The sequence below is a fragment of the Pleurodeles waltl genome, chromosome 6, assembly GCF_031143425.1.
Source record: "Pleurodeles waltl isolate 20211129_DDA chromosome 6, aPleWal1.hap1.20221129, whole genome shotgun sequence".
NCBI lineage: Eukaryota > Metazoa > Chordata > Amphibia > Caudata > Salamandridae > Pleurodeles > Pleurodeles waltl.
In genome coordinates, this window is record NC_090445.1 from 367201781 (window position 1) to 367224245 (window position 22465).

Consider the following 22465-nt stretch of genomic DNA (forward strand, 5'->3'; position numbering starts at 1 on the left):
TTTTAAGAACCACAGGTTCAAATTTAACATGTAATATCTTGTTTGAAAGGTATTGCAGGTAAGTACATTAGGAACTTTGAATCATTTAAATTGCATGTATACTTTTCAAGTTATTCACAAATAGCTATTTCAAAAGTGGACACTTAGTGCAATTTTCACAGTTCCTGGGGGAGGTAAGTTTTTGTTAGTTTTACCAGGTAAGTAAGACACTTACAGGGTTCAGTTCTTGGTCCAAGGTAGCCCACCGTTGGGGGTTCAGAGCAACCCCAAAGTCACCACACCAGCAGCTCAGGGCCGGTCAGGTGCAGAGTTCAAAGTGGTGCCCAAAACGCATAGGCTTGAATGGAGAGAAGGGGGTGCCCCGGTTCCGGTCGGCTTGCAGGTAAGTACCCGCGTCTTCGGAGGGCAGACCAGGGGGGTTTTGTAGGGCACCGGGGGGGACACAAGCCCACACAGAAATTTCACCCTCAGCAGCGCGGGGGCGGCCGGGTGCAGTGTAGAAACAAGCGTCGGGTTTGCAATGTTAGTCTATGAGAGATCAACGGATCTCTTCAGCGCTGCAGGCAGGCAAGGGGGGGCTTCCTCGGGGAAACCTCCACTTGGGCAAGGGAGAGGGACTCCTGGGGGTCACTTCTCCAGTGAAAGTCCGGTCCTTCAGGTCCTGGGGGCTGCGGGTGCAGGGTCTTTTCCAGGCGTCGGGACTTAGGTTTCAGAGAGTCGCGGTCAGGGGAAGCCTCGGGATTCCCTCTGCAGGCGGCGCTGTGGGGGCTCAGGGGGGACAGGTTTTGGTACTCAGTCGGAGAGTAGTCCGGGGGTCCTCCCTGAGGTGTTGGTTCTCCACCAGCCGAGTCGGGGTCGCCGGGTGCAGTGTTGCAAGTCTCACGCTTCTTGCGGGGAGTTGCAGGGGTCTTTAAAGCTGCTCCTTGAAACAAAGTTGCAGTCTTTTTGGAGCAGGTCCGCTGTCCTCGGGAGTTTCTGGTCGTCGTCGAAGCAGGGCAGTCCTCAGAGGATTCAGAGGTCGCTGGTCCCTTTGGAAGGCGTCGCTGGAGCAGAGTTCTTTGGAAGGCAGGAGACAGGCCGGTGAGTTTCTGGAGCCAAGGCAGTTGTTGTCTTCTGGTCTTCCTCTGCAGGGGTTTTCAGCTGGGCAGTCCTTCTTGTTGTCGCTGGAATCTAATGTTCGATGGCATCTGTCGCTGTAGATACGCATGTTCTGCAATAGCTCGCCATCTGGTGTTGGGCCGGAGTGTTACAAGTTGTTTTTCTTCGAAGAAGTCTTTCAAGTCACGGGACCGAGTGACTCCTCCTTTTGTCTCCATTGCGCATGGGCGTCGACTCCATCCTCGATTGTTTTTTTTCCGCCATCGGGTTCGGACGTGTTCCTGTCGCTCCGAGTTTCGGAACAGAAAAAATAGTTAATTTCGGAAGATTTTCGTCGGTATTGTTGCGTTCGGGATCGGCATACTTAGATTCAACACCGCATCGAAGATCGAAGAGCTCCGGTGCCCTTCGGGGTAGTTTTTCGATCCTCCGTCGGGGCCTGGTCGGCCCGACCGCGTGCTGAAGAACGCCGATGGAACGGACCCCGTTCCGTTTCTGCCCCAAATGCCACAATAAATACCCCTACACAGACCAACACTTGGTCTGCAACCTGTGCCTGTCACCTGAGCACAGTGAAGACACCTGCGAGGCCTGTCGTGCGTTCCGGTCCCGAAAAACACTCCGAGACCGTCGAGCCAGAAGACTTCAAATGGCGTCCGCACCGACAGCCCGACGGGAGTTCGAGGAACAGGAAGAGGAAGGTACCTTCTCGATCCAAGACTCAGACTCCGAAGGATTCGACGATACACAAACCGTGAGTAAGACGTCGAAAACCACACACAGAAACATTTACAAGGCCCAGGGGACGCCACTGCCACCAGGCCATGGCTCAACCCATAAAATCGGTGACCGACCGTCGGCACCGAAAAAGGCCCAAACAGTGCCGAGATCGTCCGACTCCGGTCGAGACACCGGCACGCAGCCTTCTCGGGACCGAGAAAGTGCTGGAGACAAGCCTCGACACCGAGATGCCGGTGTGGACACGGCTCGACGCCGAGACAGCGGCACCGAAACAGATCGACGCCGAGAGGTTTCGGCCCCGAAAAGGAAAAAAGTCACCTCGGAGCCGAAAAAACACGCAGACAAAGTTTCGATGCCGAAACAAACTGCAAGCGACCCAGCTTCAGGCTCTTATACAGAAGAGCACTCGCTAACCTCCCAAATGCAGAAGCATAGGTTTGAGGAAGAGCTACAAGCAACTGATGCGGACCATACGCAAAAACGTATTTTCATTCAGCAGGGGACAGGAAAAATAAGCACCCTTCCCCCCCATTAGGAGAAAGAGAAGGTTGGAGTTCCAGACGGAACAAGCACCACAACCAAAAGTGGTGAAAAGAGTTACACCACCACCCTCTCCTCCGCCCGTGATTAACGTTTCACCAGCACAAACGCCATCACACTCCCCAGCTCACACCACCATGAGCCAGGGTGACCAAGACCAGGACGCATGGGACCTATACGACGCCCCAGTGTCAGATAACAGCCCAGAGGCATACCCTACAAAACCATCTCCACCAGAAGACAGCACCGCGTACTCTCAGGTGGTGGCTAGAGCAGCACAATTTCACAACGTAAGCCTCCACTCAGAACAGGTCGAGGATGATTTCTTGTTCAACACACTCTCCTCCACCCACAGCTCCTACCAAAGCCTGCCTATGCTCCCTGGTATGCTCCGGCACGCAAAAGACATATTTAAGGACCCGGTCAAAAGTAGGGCAATCACACCAAGGGTGGAAAAAAAGTACAAGGCGCCTCCTACGGACCCAGCTTTCATCACAACACAGCTGCCACCAGACTCTGTTGTTGTAGGAGCAGCTAGGAAAAGGGCCAACTCTCACACATCTGGAGATGCACCACCCCCAGATAAAGAAAGCCGCAAGTTTGATGCAGCTGGTAAGAGAGTCGCAGCACAAGCTGCAAACCAGTGGCGCATCGCAAACTCCCAGGCACTACTTGCGCGCTATGACAGAGCCCACTGGGACGAGATGCAACATCTCATCGAACATCTGCCCAAAGACTTCCAAAATAGGGCAAAACAAGTGGTTGAGGAGGGACAAGCCATCTCCAACAACCAGATCCGCTCCTCCATGGACGCTGCAGATACAGCTGCACGGACAATTAATACATCTGTAACTATCAGAAGGCATGCATGGCTCCGAACGTCTGGATTTAAACCAGAGATTCAACAAGCAGTTCTCAATATGCCTTTTAATGAAAAAGAACTGTTCGGTCCAGAAGTGGACACAGCGATTGAGAAACTCAAAAAAGATACGGACACTGCCAAAGCCATGGGCGCACTCTACTCCCCGCAGAGCAGAGGGAATTACAGCTCATTCCGTAAAACGCCCTTTCGAGGGGGGTTTCGGGGTCAAAGCACACAAGCCAGCACCTCACAAGCCACACCGTCCAGTTACCAAGGACAGTATAGAGGAGGTTTTCGGGGACAATATAGAGGAGGGCAATTCCCTAGAAATAGAGGAAGATTCCAAAGCCCCAAAACCCCTACTACTAAACAGTGACTCACATGTCACTCACCCCCTCCACACAACACCAGTGGGGGGACGAATAGGTCATTATTACACAGCATGGGAGAAAATCACTACAGACACTTGGGTTCTAGCAATTATCCAACATGGTTACTGCATAGAATTTCTACAGTTCCCTCCAAACATACCACCAAAAGCACAAAATTTAACAACACACCATTCCAATCTCCTAGAGATAGAAGTGCAGGTACTATTGCAAAAGAATGCAATCGAATTAGTGCCAAACACACAAATAAACACAGGAGTTTACTCACTGTACTTTCTGATACCAAAGAAGGACAAAACACTGAGACCAATCCTAGACCTCAGAGTAGTCAACACTTTCATCAAATCAGACCACTTCCACATGGTCACACTACAAGAAGTATTGCCATTGCTAAAGCTGCACGACTACATGGCAACTTTAGACCTCAAGGATGCTTATTTCCATATACCAATTCACCCATCGCACAGGAAATACCTAAGGTTTGTATTCAAAGGAATACATTACCAATTCAAGGTACTGCCTTTCGGATTAACAACCGCACCAAGAGTCTTTACCAAATGTCTAGCGGTAGTCGCTGCACACATCAGAAGGCAGCAAATACATGTGTTCCCATATCTAGACGACTGGCTAATCAAGGCCCATTCGTTAATAGAGTGCTCAAATCACACAAATCATATCATACAAACCCTCTTCAAACTAGGGTTCACCGTCAATTTCACAAAATCCAAAATTCGGCCACGCAAGGTACAACAATACCTGGGAGCCATAATAGACACATCAAAAGGAGTAGCCACTCCAAGTCCACAAAGAATTCAAAATTTCAACACCATCATACAACGCATGTATCCAACACAAAAGATACAAGCAAAGATGGTATTACAACTCCTAGGCATGATGTCATCATGCATAGCCATTGTCCCAAACGCAAGACTGCACATGAGGCCCTTACAACAATGCCTAGCATCACAGTGGTCTCAAGCACAGGGTCACCTTCTATATCTGGTGTTAATAGACCGCCAAACTTACCTCTCGCTTCTGTGGTGGAACAACATAAATTTAAACAAGGGGCGGCCTTTCCAAGACCCAGTGCCACAATACGTAATAACAACAGATGCTTCCATGACAGGGTGGGGAGCACACCTCGATCAACACAGCATACAAGGACAATGGAACGTACATCAAACAAAACTGCATATCAATCACCTAGAACTTCTTGCAGTTTTTCAAGCACTAAAAGCTTTCCAACCAATAATAGTTCACAAATACATTCTCGTCAAAACAGACAACATGACAACAATGTATTATCTAAACAAGCAGGGAGGGACGCACTCCACGCAGTTAAGCCTATTAGCACAAAAAATTTGGCATTGGGCAATTCACAACCAAATTCGCCTAATTGCACAGTTTATACCAGGGATACAAAATCAACTCGCAGACAATCTCTCTCGAGATCACCAACAGGTCCACGAATGGGAAATTCACCCCCAAATACTGAACACTTATTTCAAACTCTGGGGAACACCTCAGATAGACTTGTTTGCGACAAGGGAGAACGCAAAATGCCAAAACTTCGCATCCAGATACCCACACAAGCAATCCCAAGGCAATGCCCTATGGATGAACTGGTCAGGGATATTTGCTTACGCTTTTCCTCCTCTCCCTCTCCTTCCTTACCTGGTAAACAAACTCAGTCAAAGCAAACTCAAACTCATATTGATAGCACCAACTTGGGCAAGGCAACCCTGGTACACAACGCTGCTAGACCTATCAGTGGTACCCTGCATCAAATTGCCCAACAGGCCAGATCTGTTGACACAGCACAACCAAAAGATCAGACACCCAGATCCAGCATCGCTGAATCTAGCAATCTGGCTCCTGAAATCCTAGAATTCGGGCACTTACAACTTACCCAAGAATGGATGGAAGTCATAAAACAAGCAAGAAGGCCATCCACCAGGCACTGCTATGCAAGTAAATGGAAGAGGTTTGTTTGCTACTGCCATATTAATCAAATACAACCATTACACACAACTCCAGAACATGTAGTGGGTTACTTGCTTCACTTACAAAAATCTAACCTAGCTTTCTCTTCCATTAAGATTCACCTTGCAGCAATATCTGCATACCTGCAGACTACCTATTCAACTTCCCTATATAAAATACCAGTCATTAAAGCATTCATGGAGGGCCTTAGGAGAATTATACCACCAAGAACACTACCTGTTCCTTCATGGAACCTAAATGTTGTCCTAACTAGACTTATGGGTCCACCTTTTGAACCCATGCACTCCTGCGACATACAGTTCCTAACCTGGAAGGTGGCATTTCTCATCGCCATTACTTCCCTGAGAAGAGTAAGCGAGATTCAGGCGTTTACTATACAGGAACCTTTTATACAACTACACAAAAATAAAGTCGTCCTAAGGACCAATCCTAAATTTTTGCCAAAGGTTATTTCACCGTTCCATCTAAATCAAACAGTGGAACTTCCGGTGTTCTTTCCACAGCCAGATACCGTAGCTGAAAGGGCACTACATACATTAGATGTCGAAAGAGCATTAATGTATTACATCGACAGAACAAAGAACATCAGAAAGACTAAACAACTCTTTATTGCATTTCAAAAACCTCATGCAGGAAACCCAATTTCAAAACAAGGTATAGCCAGATGGATAGTTAAATGCATCCAAATCTGCTACCTTAAAGCTAAACGACAGCTGCCCATTACACCAAGGGCACACTCAACCAGAAAGAAAGGTGCTACCATGGCCTTTCTAGGAAACATCCCAATGCAAGAAATATGTAAGGCAGCCACATGGTCTACGCCTCACACATTCACCAAGCACTACTGTGTAGACGTGTTATCCGCACAACAAGCCACAGTAGGTCAAGCTGTATTAAGGACATTATTTCAGACTACTTCCACTCCTACAGGCTGATCCACCGCTTTTGGGGAAATAACTGCTTACTAGTCTATTGCAGAACATGCGTATCTACAGCGACAGATGCCATCGAACTGAAAATGTCACTTACCCAGTGTACATCTGTTCGTGGCATCAGTCGCAGTAGATTCGCATGTGCCCACCCGCCTCCCCGGGAGCCTGTAGCAGTTTGGAAGTTACCTTCAATTATTTATATATGTATCATCTCAACCTTAAATAAGTGCATACTTAGTCACTCCATTGCATGGGCACTATTACTACAATTCAACTCCTACCTCACCCTCTGCGGGGAAAAACAATCGAGGATGGAGTCGACGCCCATGCGCAATGGAGACAAAAGGAGGAGTCACTCGGTCCCGTGACTCGAAAGACTTCTTCGAAGAAAAACAACTTGTAACACTCCGGCCCAACACCAGATGGCGAGCTATTGCAGAACATGCGAATCTACTGCGACTGATGCCACGAACAGATGTACACTGGGTAAGTGACATTTTCATTTCTAGGGTTCAGGGTAGCCCTTAAATACTACATTTAAGGGCGTGTTTAGGTCTGGGGGGGTTAGTAGCCAATGGCTACTAGCCCTGAGGGTGGGTACACCCTCTTTGTGCCTCCTCCCAAGGGGAGGGGGTCACAATCCTAACCCTATTGGGGGAATCCTCCATCTGCAAGATGGAGGATTTCTAAAAGTTAGAGTCACCTCAGCTCAGGACACCTTGGGGGCTGTCCTGACTGGCCAGTGACTCCTCCTTGTTGCTTTCTTTGTTCCCTCCAGCCTTGCCGCCAAAAGTGGGGGCCGTGGCCGGAGGGGGCGGGCAACTCCACTAAGCTGGAGTGCCCTGCTGGGCTGTGACAAAGGGGTGAGCCTTTGAGGCTCACCGCCAGGTGTTACAGCTCCTGCCTGGGGGAGGTGTTAGCATCTCCACCCAGTGCAGGCTTTGTTACTGGCCTCAGAGTGACAAAGGCACTCTCCCCATGGGGCCAGCAACATGTCTCTAGTGTGGCAGGCTGCTGGAACTAGTCAGCCTACACAGACAGTCGGTTAAGTTTCAGGGGGCACCTCTAAGGTGCCCTCTGGGGTGTATTTTGCAATAAAATGTACACTGGCATCAGTGTGCATTTATTGTGCTGAGAAGTTTGATACCAAACTTCCCAGTTTTCAGTGTAGCCATTATGGTGCTGTGGAGTTCGTGTTTGACAAACTCCCAGACCATATACTCTTATGGCTACCCTGCACTTACAATGTCTAAGGTTTTGTTTAGACACTGTAGGGGTACCATGCTCATGCACTGGTACCCTCACCTATGGTATAGTGCACCCTGCCTTAGGGCTGTAAGGCCTGCTAGAGGGGTGACTGACCTATACTTGCATAGGCAGTGAGAGGCTGGCATGGCACCCTGAGGGGAGTGCCATGTCGACTTACTCGTTTTGTTCTCACTAGCACACACAAGCTGGCAAGCAGTGTGTCTGTGCTGAGTGAGAGGTCTCCAGGGTGGCATAAGACATGCTGCAGCCCTTAGAGACCTTCCTTGGAATCAGGGCCCTTGGTACTAGAAGTACCAGTTACAAGGGACTTATCTGGATGCCAGGGTCTGCCAATTGTGGATACAATGGTACATTTTAGGTGAAAGAACACTGGTGCTGGGGCCTGGTTAGCAGGGTCCCAGCACACTTCTCAGTCAAGTCAGTATCAGGCAAAAAAGTGGGGGGTAACTGCAACAGGGAGCCATTTCTTTACAGAAACCATTTATTATAAAATGTTTAATGGATTTTTTCAGAATGAATAGCATTTACTTTTTCATAGAAACCAATTTGTAGAATGTGTTTTTGGTCAAAATTGACTTGAGTGCCTTTTTTTTTTTTTTTAAATAAATGTAAATGCAATGTAGCAGTTCTTACTTTCAGAAACAGTTTTCTCAGCTATTTTTCACTGCGTTGCTTTAGGGGACAATATTTCATATTTAGATCTTTTTCACTGTCGAACAATTACATTGGATGCTTTTATTTCGCGGACCTATTACCACCCATTCATCGCTGACCTCTCAACTCCTAAACACTGTCAATTCCTGCCACCTAATATCCCTCACCAATTAAGCTAGACTCATCCCTGAAGCTTAAAAGCCCTTTCTTCCCCAAAATTCCACCATCCCGAGACATAAAATCACTCACTAAGCCTAACTCCACCCATTGCCGAACCTTAAAACCCCACCCATCCCACACCCGTTGACCACCTCAGCGCACCCAAACTCCACCCATCCCTGAGCCCTAAAAAACCTTTACTACACTTAAACATTAACCATCTATGACATATAACCGCTCTCATCACCCTAAACTAATTCATCCATGCACCCTAAAACCCTTTCCAAATCTAAATTACACCCATCCCTGAATCCTTAAAATCCCTCCCCACCCTAAACTCCATCCCATGCTGAACCCTAAACTCTTCACTACCCCAGCCACTTACCATACTTGAACCTTCAAGACACTCACATTCCCTAAAACCCCTTCCATGAACCCTAAAACCCCTCAATGCTCTTATTATTCCACCTATCCTGAAATCTAAAAACACCTCACACGCCTAAACACCGATCAGTGAACGCTAAAAAAAAAAAAAAAAACTCACCATCCCTACACTCTAACCACTTCTGAAACCAAAAAAACTTTCTATGCCTGAACCCCACTTATTCCTGACCCCAAAAGCCCCTCATCATCGTTAACATTACCGATCCCTGAACTCAAAAAAAAAACCTCACAGTAGTCCTAAACTCCATCCAAGGTTAATGTAATGTTGGATTTATTCTTAAAATTATTTCCTTAAAACGATTCCTTGAATTTTCGATTTTTTTTTTTTTTATTCTTTTGAATTTTTTTCCTTAAAATTGGTTTTCCAAAGTGGTTTCTCAGTTTTCGTTTTCCATAAATAAACACACACATCTGTTACAAGCAGGATAACGGCACCACAAAGTGTACTGGGATAAAGGGCAGAAAAGTAAGTCCTTTCCCTCTTTGTGTCATTTATAAAAGGTTGTTGGTATTGTTAAGTGGGATTGACGTAAAATAAAATATTGCATTGGAATAGGGACACCCTGATCTGTTCTGCAGCTGTTTGGTAATGGCTTGAAGAGCTGGCTTCGCTTGGGATCGTGAAACCATTTCCACACTGAATCTGAATGGTTAAACCTTTGTTTATTATCGCAATAGGTCGAGTCTATATACCTGTAACAGAGTTCCCGCTATCCTCAAGTGCTCAGAACTCTTACCTGCAGTGCGGACTCTTCTACACAAATTCCACATAAAAACAATAGGAAAAATCATTCACTGTGTCTTTCCATGATTTGTAGCTCCTGTGACCTGAAGTACACTGAAGGGGTGCAGTCCCTCAACTGGACCAAAATCATGAAGACAATCATCGATGATCCAGAGGGCTTCTTCGAGCAGGGTGGCTGGGATTTTCTGGAACCAGAGGGTGAGGTGAGTAAAGTGGTGAACTCTGCATATCTGATACGGAAAGAGAGCCATGCCCTTTCTGCAGGAAATCTTTATAAAGAAGGGTGGAATCTCCTAGACAGGTTAGGGAAGCTGTTCATATATTGAAATTTATCTTGGTGTTGGAATGCTGGGAGGCAGAGAAGCATGATTTAGGGAACGAAACAATCCTGATCCGCATGATTTCTTAATCCTGCAAACTGCAGTGGTAGCTAATTTGGTAGATAGTAGTTAATCCTTGCAATTGTATTATGTCTTTTAACTAACCAATATTTCAATTTACAGGGAAGTGATGCGGGCGGAGATGGCTCCGAATCGGAGCTGGAAGACGAGACATTCAATCCTGAGGAAGATGATGATGAGGAAGAGGAGGAGGATAGTGATGAGGATTACTCAGATGAGGAAGAGGATGACTCTGGTAGGTGTGCATTCTTTACCACTTGCATTGTATGTTTGGGGCAAGTGCCTGCCAACAGATGCTACTCTGAGCAGCTGAATCAAAGATATTTTAGGTTCGATGGCATCTGTCGCTGTAGATACACATGGTATGCATGAGCTCGCCATCTGGTGTTGGGTCGGAGTGTTACAAGTTGTTTTTCTTCGAAGAAGTGTTTTCGAGTCACGGGGCCGAGTGACTCCACCTTCTGTGCTCATTGCGCATGGGCGTCGACTCCATCTTCGATTGTTTTCTTTCCGCCATCGGGTTCGGACGTGTTCCTGTCGCTCCGAGTTTCGGAACGGAAAGATAGCTGAAGACGGAAGATTTTCGACGGTATCGTTGCGATCCGGTTAGAGATAGACACATACGACGACGCGTTGAACATCGAAGCGCTTCGGTGCCCTTCGGGGTAGATTTCGGCACCCCGTCGGGGCCTAGTCGGCCCGACCGCGTGGAGGACAACGCCGATGGAACGGACCCCGTTTCGATTCTGCCCCGAATGCCACAACAAATATCCTTATACGGACCTACACTCGGTCTGTAATCTGTGCCTGTCACCCGAGCACAGCGAAGAATCCTGTGAGGCCTGTCGGGCGTTCCGGTCCCGAAAAACTCTGCGCGACCGTCGAGCGAGAAGACTGCAGATGGCGTCCACGCCAAAAGAGCGTCGACAGTTCGAGACAGAAGAGGAACAGGAGGAATCCTTTTCCATCCAGGATTCAGACTCCGACGAGCTACACTCTACAAGAACTGTGAGTAAGACGTCGAGATCAGACCTTAAAAAAGGAAAGAAGGCCCAGGGGACGCCACTGCCAACCGGCCATGGCTCCACCCAAATTCTCGGTGACCAACAATCGGCACCGAAAAAGGCCCATTCAGTGTCGAGATCGTCCGACTCCGGTCGAGACACCGGCACGCAGCCTCCTCGAGACCGAGAGAGTGCTAAACAGAAGCATCGACACCGAGAGTTCGGTGTCGACACGGATCGACGCCGAGACAGTGGCGCCGAAGACCATAGAGGCCCAGAATTTTCGGCACAGAAAAAGAGGAAGGTTACCTCGGAGCCGAAAAAACAATCGACAGGGTTTTCGGAGCCGAAAAAAGCGACATCAGACCCTGTTTCTGGCTCCTACACTGAAGAGCATTCTATGTCTTCTCAAATGAAGAAACATAGATTTGAACAAGAACTGCAATCCACTGACGTGGATCACACGCAAAAGCGTATCTTTATTCAGCAGGGGACTGGGAGGATCAGTACCCTTCCACCTGTCAAACGAAAGAGAACGCTTCAGTTTACTCCTCAGCAACAAACAGCACAAAAGGTAACACCTCCTCCCTCGCCTCCACCTGTAACTCCGGCTTCGCCAACTTACACCCCGTCACATTCGCCAGCTCACACCGCCATGAGCCACGATGACCAAGATCAGGATGCGTGGGACTTGTACGACGCACCAGTGTCTGATAACAGCCCAGACACATACCCAACTAGGCCATCACCACCGGAAGACAGCACAGCCTACTCACAAGTGGTGGCTAGAGCAGCACTATTCCATAATGTGGAACTACACTCGGAACAAGTAGAGGATGATTTTTTATTTAACACCCTCTCCTCAACCCACAGCTCCTACCAAAGCCTGCCGATGCTCCCAGGCATGCTACGCCATGCAAAGGACATTTTCAAGGAGCCAGTTAAAAGTAGGGCAGTGACGCCTAGGGTGGACAAAAAGTATAAGGCGCCTCCTACGGACCCCGTATTCATCACCTCTCAGCTGCCACCAGACTCTGTGGTGGTAGGGGCTGCCAGAAAACGGGCAAACTCACACACTTCTGGGGATGCACCTCCCCCAGATAAAGAAAGTAGGAAGTTCGATGCAGCCGGGAAGAGGGTTGCTGTCCAAGCAGCAAACCAGTGGCGCATCGCAAATTCACAAGCGCTGCTAGCGCGATACGACAGAGCCCACTGGGATGAGATGCAGCATCTCATTGAACATCTCCCAAAAGATCTGCAAAAAAGAGCAAAACAGGTTGTTGAGGAGGGTCAAAACATTTCCAACAATCAAATACGCTCCTCCATGGATGCAGCAGACACGGCCGCAAGAACCATTAATACGTCGGTTACCATCCGTAGGCACGCATGGCTCAGAACGTCTGGATTCAAGCCAGAAATTCAGCAGGCAGTGCTTAACATGCCAGTAAACGAGAAACTTCTGTTCGGTCCGGAGGTCGACACAGCCATAGAAAAGCTCAAGAAGGACACTGACACTGCCAAGGCCATGGGCGCACTCTACTCCCCGCAGAGCAGAGGATCTTATAACACCTTCCGCAAAACACCTTTTAGAGGAGGGTTTCGGGGTCAGGCCACACAAGCTAGCACCTCACAGTCCGCACCGCCCACCTACCAGGGACAGTACAGGGGAGGTTTTCGGGGCCAGTATAGAGGGGGGCAATTTCCTAGGAATAGAGGAAGATTTCAAAGTCCCAAAACCACTACCAACAAGCAGTGACTCACACGTCACTCACCCCTCCCACACAACACCAGTGGGGGGGAGGATACATCAATATTACGAAGCATGGGACAAAATAACTACAGACACATGGGTCCTAGCAATTATCCAACATGGTTATTGCATAGAATTCATGCAATTCCCTCCAGACATACCACCAAAATCACAAAATTTATCAAAATACCATTCACAGCTTCTAGAGATAGAAGTTCAAGCACTACTGCAAAAAAATGCAATAGAATTAGTACCAAGCACACAAATAAACACAGGAGTTTATTCACTGTACTTCTTGATACCAAAAAAGGACGAAACACTGAGACCAATTCTAGACCTCAGGGTAGTAAACACATTCATCAAATCAGACCACTTTCACATGGTCACACTACAAGAAGTGTTACCATTGCTCAGAAAACACGACTACATGACAACCCTAGACCTCAAGGACGCATATTTCCATATACCAATACATCAATCACACAGGAAATATCTAAGGTTTGTATTCAAAGGAATACATTACCAATTCAAAGTATTGCCTTTTGGTTTAACAACCGCTCCAAGAGTATTCACAAAATGCCTAGCAGTAGTCGCTGCACACATCAGAAGGCAGCAAATACATGTGTTCCCGTATCTAGACGACTGGCTAATCAAAACCAGTTCGCTCACACAATGCTCAAACCACACAAATCAAGTCATACAAACCCTCTACAATCTAGGGTTCACCGTCAACTTTGCAAAATCAAACATTCTGCCAAGCAAAGTACAGCAATATCTAGGAGCCATAATAGACACGACAAAAGGAGTAGCAACGCCAACTCCACAAAGGATCCACAATTTCAACAGGGTCATTCAACACATGTCTCCAAACCAAACAATACAAGCAAGAACAATACTACAGATCCTAGGCATGATGTCCTCATGCATAGCCATTGTCCCAAACGCAAGACTGCACATGAGGCCCTTACAACAGTGCCTAGCCTCACAGTGGTCTCAAGCACAGGGTCACCTTCTAGATCTGGTGTTGCTAGACCGCCAAACTTACCTATCGCTTCTATGGTGGAACAGTATAAATTTAAACATAGGGCGGCCTTTCAAAGACCCAGTGCCACAGTACGTAATAACAACAGATGCTTCCATGACAGGGTGGGGAGCACATCTCAATCAACACAACATAAGAGGACAATGGAACATACATCAAACAAAACTGCATATAAATCATCTAGAATTATTAGCAGTTTTTCAAGCACTAAAAGCTTTCCAACCAATCATAACCCACAAATACATCCTTGTCAAAACAGACAACATGACAACGATGTATTATCTAAACAAACAAGGAGGAACACATTCAACGCAGTTAAGCTTGTTAGCTCAACAAATATGGAAGTGGGCAATCCACCATCAAATTGGTCTAATAGCACAGTTTATTCCTGGGATCCAGAATCAGCTGGCAGACAATCTCTCTCGAGATCACCAGCAAGTCCACGAATGGGAAATCCACCCACAAATTCTGAACACCTACTTCACACTCTGGGGAACACCACAAATAGACTTATTTGCAACAAAAGAGAACGCAAAATGCCAAAACTTCGCGTCCAGATACCCACACAAGCAATCCCAAGGCAATGCCCTATGGATGAACTGGTCAGGAATATTTGCTTACGCTTTTCCTCCTCTCCCTCTCCTTCCTTACCTAGTAAACAAATTGAGTCAAAACAAACTCAAACTCATTTTAATAGCACCAACGTGGGCAAGACAACCCTGGTACACAACACTGCTAGATCTGTCTGTAGTACCACACATCAAACTGCCCAACAAACCAGATCTGTTAACGCAACACAACCAACAGATCAGACACCCGGACCCAGCATCGCTGAATCTAGCAATCTGGCTCCTGAAATCCTAGAATTCGGACACTTACAACTTAGCCAAGAGTGTATGGAAGTCATAAAGCAGGCCAGAAGGCCATCCACTAGACACTGCTACGCAAGTAAGTGGAAAAGATTTGTTTGGTACTGCCATCATAATCAGATACAACCACTAGAGGCAACTCCAAAACATATAGTAAATTACTTGCTCCATTTACAAAAAGCAAAGCTAGCCTTCTCTTCTATTAAAATACATCTTGCAGCAATATCTGCATACCTGCAAACTACATATTCAACTTCCTTGTATAGGATACCAGTTATCAAAGCATTCATAGAAGGGCTTAAAAGAATTATACCACCAAGAACACCACCTGTTCCTTCATGGAACCTAAACGTGGTTCTAACAAGACTCATGGGCCCACCTTTCGAACCCATGCACTCTTGCGGAATACAATTCCTCACCTGGAAAGTTGCCTTTCTCATCGCCATTACATCTCTAAGAAGAGTAAGTGAAATTCAAGCGTTCACAACACAAGAGCCTTTTATACAAATACATAAAAATAAGGTCGTCCTACGACCTAATCCAAAATTTTTACCAAAAGTTATTTCTCCATTCCATCTAAATCAAACGGTAGAACTACCAGTATTCTTCCCACAGCCAGATTCTGTGGCTGAAAGAGCACTACATACATTAGATGTCAAAAGAGCATTAATGTACTACATTGACAGAACGAAGAACATCAGAAAAACTAAACAGCTATTTATTGCATTCCAAAAACCTCATGCAGGTAACCCAATATCAAAACAAGGTATAGCCAGATGGATAGTTAAATGCATCCAAATCTGCTACCTTAAAGCAAAAAGACAACTGCCCATTACTCCCAGGGCACATTCAACAAGGAAAAAAGGTGCTTCAATGGCCTTTTTAGGAAACATCCCAATGCAAGAAATATGTAAGGCAGCCACTTGGTCTACGCCTCACACATTCACTAAACACTACTGTATAGATGTGCTATCCGCACAACAAGCTACAGTAGGTCAAGCTGTATTAAGAACTCTATTTCAGACAACTTCTACTCCTACAGGCTAAACCACCGCTTATGGGGAACTAACTGCTTACTAGTCTATGCATACCATGTGTATCTACAGCGACAGATGCCATCGAACTGAAAATGTCACTTACCCAGTGTACATCTGTTCGTGGCATCAGTCGCTGAGATTCACATGGACCCACCCACCTCCCCGGAAGCCTGTAGCAGTTCAGAAGTTACCTTCAATTTTGTACATTTGTATATATATTACTTAATCCTTTAATAGATACATACTTACATTTTTTCATTGCGCGGGCACTATTACTATAGTACAACTCCTACCTCACCCTCTGCGGGGAAAACAATCGAAGATGGAGTCGACGCCCATGCGCAATGAGCACAGAAGGTGGAGTCACTCGGCCCCGTGACTCGAAAACACTTCTTCGAAGAAAAACAACTTGTAACACTCCGACCCAACACCAGATGGCGAGCTCATGCATACCATGTGAATCTCAGCGACTGATGCCACGAACAGATGTACACTGGGTAAGTGACATTTTCATTACCTCTCAAAGCAGGGTGCTCCTTGGTAGCCACGGTGTCATTTTGTTAAAACGGAAAAACAATGGCCAGCTTGTACAATATTGTGTACTCTTTCATCCATGTGGGTGCTTCTAGGCAGCTGGTGCTTGATGTTGCGGGCAGTGATTGTGATTTTCCTCAGGACATCTCTACATAGAATTCTGGGTAATAAACTCTTGCCTTCCCCCAACGGTAGTGACTTTCTCTACCCAACTCATTGAAAATAGTGTAATTCTGTGAACCAATCTGTTTTGCCCTCCGAACCAGAGGTGCATAATCCTTCTCTCCCCTGGCACCATGTTCCAATGACATCCCTTTAACCAGGGGTGCCATTTTGTTGTCTCTACTTGAACTGAACCTATGGGACGTGGAGGGTTGGGTTGTTGATTAGTTTGATTGTTCCATCTCGTTCCTATTCCCTAACTGCTGCTCTGTAAACACCTAGAGATTCCAGGGGACAATGCCACCATTTTACATGGTGCTGCCCTGAAAGTCCAGTATGGCAAGAGTTTCACTGGTGCCATGCCTTCATTTTTACTTCTTGCATAATGTGAACTTTCGTGAGCTGAGGTGTAGGATTGTTTGCCTTTGAGAAGGGGCATGATGGATTACCTCAGATGGCTGGTGTTTTAGTTAAGTAGGGGAAATGCAACATTGCTTGACTGGAATGATTTGAATTTATGGGTGGTGGAGGAGGGGGGAGTGTGAGGGCACTTTAGCTGTGCACAGCATCATTATTTGGCCTCATATCTTTCCAGTCTACAGCGGAGAATCCATAGGCAGTGAGGAAGAGAGCGGGAAAGACTGGGACGAGCTGGAAGAGGAAGCCAGAAGAGGTGAGTCAAGTGTTTAACCCACATGGTGTGCTGTCTGTCTTAAGGCTTCAAGCTCTGTCCCCAGCAATATTATTATGCCACTGCCCCATCTAACCCAGTTCAAGGTACATATTTTCTCACTGCACTCTCTCCCCCTCTCCCACAGAGCTCCCGGTAAGTTATTTTTCCCCCCAGTAGAGCATCATTCTATGGACCACTGTACCCTTTTTCCCTCCCAAAAGACTAGCACCTTCCTTCTTCCCCCTGAGGCGAATGTCTAATGACACCACTATTCCTTTGAGTGTAATTTCATTGTCCCCCACCTACACTAATGCAGAGTAGTGAGTTTGCTTGTTTCACATGTCTCATCCTGACCCTCTACCAGCTGTTTCTAAATACCTAGAGGTTCGAGGGAAGTGACTCACTCTCTTTTTCACATAGCGTACGTACTTGTTTGTACTTTTTGGGAGCTCTTGCCTGACGTGCACTTAAGCTTTATTGTACACTGTCATGGCACTGTGTGCGGGTGTTTAATCCCGGTCAGTACGACACCAGACTACCTGTTGGGCAGGTACTAACGGAGAACCTCAAAAGATAAAGGAAGAGCCTTCAGAACATTGAGTGGAAGGGGTTGGGCATTTGATGACCTGCAGGCTCTTTTGAAGTGGGACTGCACTGGTTCATATGTGGAGAGCTTCCTAATGTGAGGCAGAAAGATGTTTGAGAGTCTGTATATAGAGGACAGTCTTAGTTTGAATTGACTCATCTCATGTTTGCTTATCAGCTGATCGCGAGAGCAGGTACGAGGAAGAAGAGGAGCAACTGTCTCAGAAAAACAAGAAGAGGAAGAGCACAGGCCATGAAAGCGCCTCGCCAGCAAAGAAGAAGAAGAAGAAGTGAAGTCTCCTTTTTTCCCCGCACTTTCTTGCGCCCCACAACATCTTTGCACCCTCTTCCCAAACATCTTACATGGAAAGACATTTTGCTGAGCTTGTTTTGTGGCGTTTTTCATCCTTCTCACAATGTGTTCATGGACCAATCTTTCTTACCTTCAAATACAGCCACCCTACCCTGTCTTGACGCCCAGCCCACCCACAAACACGACTCTCCTTTCGGAATGGGTCATAAACTACAGATGCTGCTCCTGGAGAACCTAGCTTAAGCAGCTGCTCCCTGCCAAGAACTTTCCCTATTGGACTGGAGCACCTTTCTGGGGGCAGGCCCAGTTAAAGGAAGGGAAGCACTATCCTTGTGCACAGGACACTACCTTTTTATCACGGGAAAAGGTTAAGACTGCACGTCCTTTCTACTGGTCCAAGAGGATATGTTTCAGCCTCATCTGGCCTGTCCAATAATATTCTTGAGCCTCCGCCTCATACACCTTAAAATGCAGTATATCACAGTTTTTGCTGTGGTTACTAGAAACAATTGGTTTTGCATCATGGGGGCCTGGTGTTTGTGTATGAGTGGGTCACTTCTTACTGTCTCAATTCCAACTCATTAGTTTCTTGAGTTATTGAATTGGTTCTCATGTAAGAGTGTGGACTTCCTCATACGACTCTACTTTGGTTTCCTGCCGATTTAGATGTTTTTTATGTGTAATATATTCCTTTCTTGTGATATTTATCAGCAGGTCCACATTTTCTAATTGTTTTAAGTTCTTTGAAAATAAATAACTTAATGTTTGAGTTTATTTTCTTTTATTTCAGGACACGTATGTAGCCTTTTCTTTTTGCCTTCTGTTGTCCCATATTCCCTTCATGTGCATACCCTGCTGTGTGCTTCACCTATACACATGGCCAGCAGAAAGTACATTTTTGGAATTTGAACCTCTATTGGGTTTTTATTTGTAACCGTGGGCGGTTTGGGTGTCTCTCTGGTAGTCCGGGAAGGTCTTGGACTAAATGTAATTTTTTTCTCTTAGCAGTGATAAACAGAATTTTCGAACGTTGGGAAAATATAAAAATACAAATAAAATATTTTTTTTGTATGATTACTTTTTTAAATTTTTCTTTTTGCTGTTGTCTGTTAAAAAGTATCGAAGATGTGTGTGTAGTCTGCCTTTGTGCATCATACTTTTCACGATAATGTTTTGACCTTCTTTCTGAGTCGTGTAGCTGTTCTATCTTTTGATGTATTAGTAACCACAGGAGCCTCCTAGATTGGGATTTGTGTTGGGTAACCTGGTGCACGCAAATTGAAATAGTCACTATACATTTGTTTTCTCAAGAGCATTTATCTATAAGGATGGGTGTGTAGTTAATGCGTGTTACTTCATATCCAGGGAAAATGAGAATGCAGGCGCAATTTGAAGTAGTTCATGTGTTTGGTCCTCTGTTTCACTGGTCTCTGGTTGCAGACTGTAGACAGTGGTGGGCTGAAAAATGATTTCACCTAAATGCCCAACAATAATATAAGAAGGCTCCTTCCCAAGAACATAATAGTGAATTTTGGTATGCAGGTAGTCTGTGTCCATATACTAGGATGCTATTTGGTAACAGTCTGTCGGACACAGTTGAGGTGAGACTATTAAGGATCCAAGTGGTCCTACATTTTTCTTAAGTGTTTGTGAATGACGTTCACTGTGGTGCATACAAAACGTTGGCAGTTGCATGCCAATGTGACATCTTAGTTAATTTTCTCGAATGCAAGGCATAGCGGACGCCACGCTTATATAGCGTAAACGCTATATAAATACTTGTTCGATGGCATATGTTGCTGCAGATACACATGTTTGGCACAGTCCGCTGCCTGGTGTTGGGCTCGGAGTATTACAAGTTGTTTTTCTTCGAAGAAGTCTTTTTTGGTCACGGGACCGAAGGACTCCTCCCTCTTCGGCTCCATTGCGCATGGGCGTCGACTCCATCTTAGATTGTTTTTTTTCCGCTGTCGGGTTCGGACGTATTCCTTTTCGCTCCGTGTTTCGGTTCGGAAAGTTAGTCAGAATCTCGGAAGAAAGCATCGGTATTGTTCCGTTCGGTATCGGGATAGTTAGGTACATCAACACCGATCATCGGAAGACTTTGGGGTAGCTTCGATTCCCCCATCGGGGCCTGGTCGGCCCGACCGCGTGCGACATCGAAGCCGATGGAACGGACCCCGTTCCGTTTCTGCCCAAAATGTCACAGTAAGTATCCTTATACAGATCAGCACTTGGTCTGTAACTTGTGCTTGTCCCCCGAGCACAAGGAGGATACCTGTGAGGCCTGTCGAGCCTTCCGGTCCAGAAAAACACTCCGGGACCGAAGAGCCAGGCGTCTACAAATGGCGTCCACGCCGACAAAACAACGTTTCGACGACGAAGAGGAAACATTCTCGGTTCCGGACTCAGAATCCGGAGACTCCGACGTCGAACAACAGCAACAAACTGTGAGTAAGACGTCGAAAAGTAAAACCATCGACAAAACGAAAGCCCAGGGGACGCCACTGCCAACAGGCCATGGCTCGACCCATAAAACAGGCGACCCGTCGAAGGCGCCGAAAAAGGGCACGCCCATAGCGAAGACACCCGACTCCGGTCGAGGGACCGCCATGGAGCAACCTCGGAGCCGAGAAAGCGGCTCCGAGAGACAAAAACAAGATACCGGCACCGAAAAACATCGGCACCGAGAATCCATGCCGAAAGGAACAAAAAATCTGTCGGTGCCGAAACCGAAAAAAGATTCTCTCTCGGCGCCGAAAAATACCACACCTTCATCCTACTCAGAGGAACAAGGAATAAGTGGCCAGATGCACAGATTTGGACAAGAGCTCCAAAGTGTAGAATCAGACTACACACAAAAGAGACTGTACATCCAGCAAGACACAGGGAAGATATCAACCCTTCCCCCAATAATGAGGAAAAGAAGGATCAGTCTCCTCAAGGGTAACGCACAACCACAAGCCAAAGTGGTTAAAAAAGTCACGCCTCCGCCCTCTCCACTACAACAGGCATCGCCGGCACAAACACCGCCACAAATGCACTCACCAGCGCAAACTACCATAAGTCAAGATAATCAGGATCAAGACGCTTGGGACCTATACGACACCCCAGTGCCGGACAATGATCCAGATTCATACCCTACAAAGCCGTCACCGCCAGAGGACAGTACCTCATACTCACAACTGGTGGCTAGGGCTGCAGAATTCCACAATGTCCAACTGCATTCCGATCCTATAGAGGATGATTTTTTATTTAACACCCTCTCGGCTACACATAGCCAATATCAATGTCTCCCAATGCTACCGGGGATGTTACGGCACGCAAAACAAATTTTTGAAGAGCCCGTAAAATCAAGAGCCATCACCCCAAGGGTGGATAAAAAATACAAACCACCACCCACAGATCCAGTGTTTATTACTTCGCAGTTACCACCTGACTCCGTAGTAGTAGGGGCAGCTCGCAAAAGAGCAAATTCCCATACATCTGGCGACGCCCCACCTCCGGACAAAGAAAGCAGAAAATTTGATGCAGCAGGAAAAAGAGTAGCATCACAGGCAGCCAACCAGTGGCGCATCGCAAATTCTCAAGCGCTGCTGGCCAGATATGACCGCGCTCACTGGGATGAGATGCAACTTCTCGTAGACCATCTTCCCCAAGAATACCAAAAAAGGGCGCAGCAAATAGTTGAAGAGGGACAAACGATCTCAAACAATCAAATCCGCTCTTCACTGGACGCAGCAGATACTGCAGCGAGAACAGTCAACACTGCTGTCACCATAAGGAGACACGCTTGGCTCCGCACTTCAGGCTTCAAACCTGAAATCCAGCAGGCTGTCCTTAATATGCCCTTCAACGAAAAACAACTTTTTGGCCCTGAAGTGGACACAGCCATTGAAAAACTTAAAAAGGACACAGACACGGCCAAGGCCATGGGTGCACTCTACTCCCCGCAGAGCAGAGGCTCTTTTAGAAAAACTCCATTTAGAGGGGGGTTTCGTGGCCAACCCACAGACACCACCAGCCAACAAACAAGAACCACACCATATCAGGGTTCCTTCCAAAGGGGAGGTTTCAGGGGATATAGAGGGGGTCAATTCCCAAGGAGTAGGGGAAGATTCCAGACTCCAAAAACACCTCCACCTAAACAGTGACTTTCAAGTCACGCAACCCCTTCACTCAACACCAGTGGGGGGAAGACTAAGCCAATTCTACCAATCTTGGCAACAGATTACAACAGACAATTGGGTATTAGCAA

At 46.7% G+C, this 22465-nt stretch overlaps 1 protein-coding gene across 1 annotated transcript in view; it reads left to right on the forward strand.

Annotated features, from left to right (window-relative positions):
* Nucleotides 1–19284, forward strand: part of SUPT16H (SPT16 homolog, facilitates chromatin remodeling subunit) — a 263510-nt gene extending 244226 nt beyond the window's left edge. The window contains exons 23-26 of the mRNA XM_069238275.1: nucleotides 9911–10040; nucleotides 10341–10473; nucleotides 17232–17309; nucleotides 18073–19284. Coding sequence (XP_069094376.1) covers nucleotides 9911–10040; nucleotides 10341–10473; nucleotides 17232–17309; nucleotides 18073–18188 — 457 coding nt within the window. The 3' untranslated portion in view covers nucleotides 18189–19284. The remainder of the gene's footprint in view (nucleotides 1–9910; nucleotides 10041–10340; nucleotides 10474–17231; nucleotides 17310–18072) is intronic.
* Nucleotides 19285–22465: the final 3181 nt, after the last annotated feature.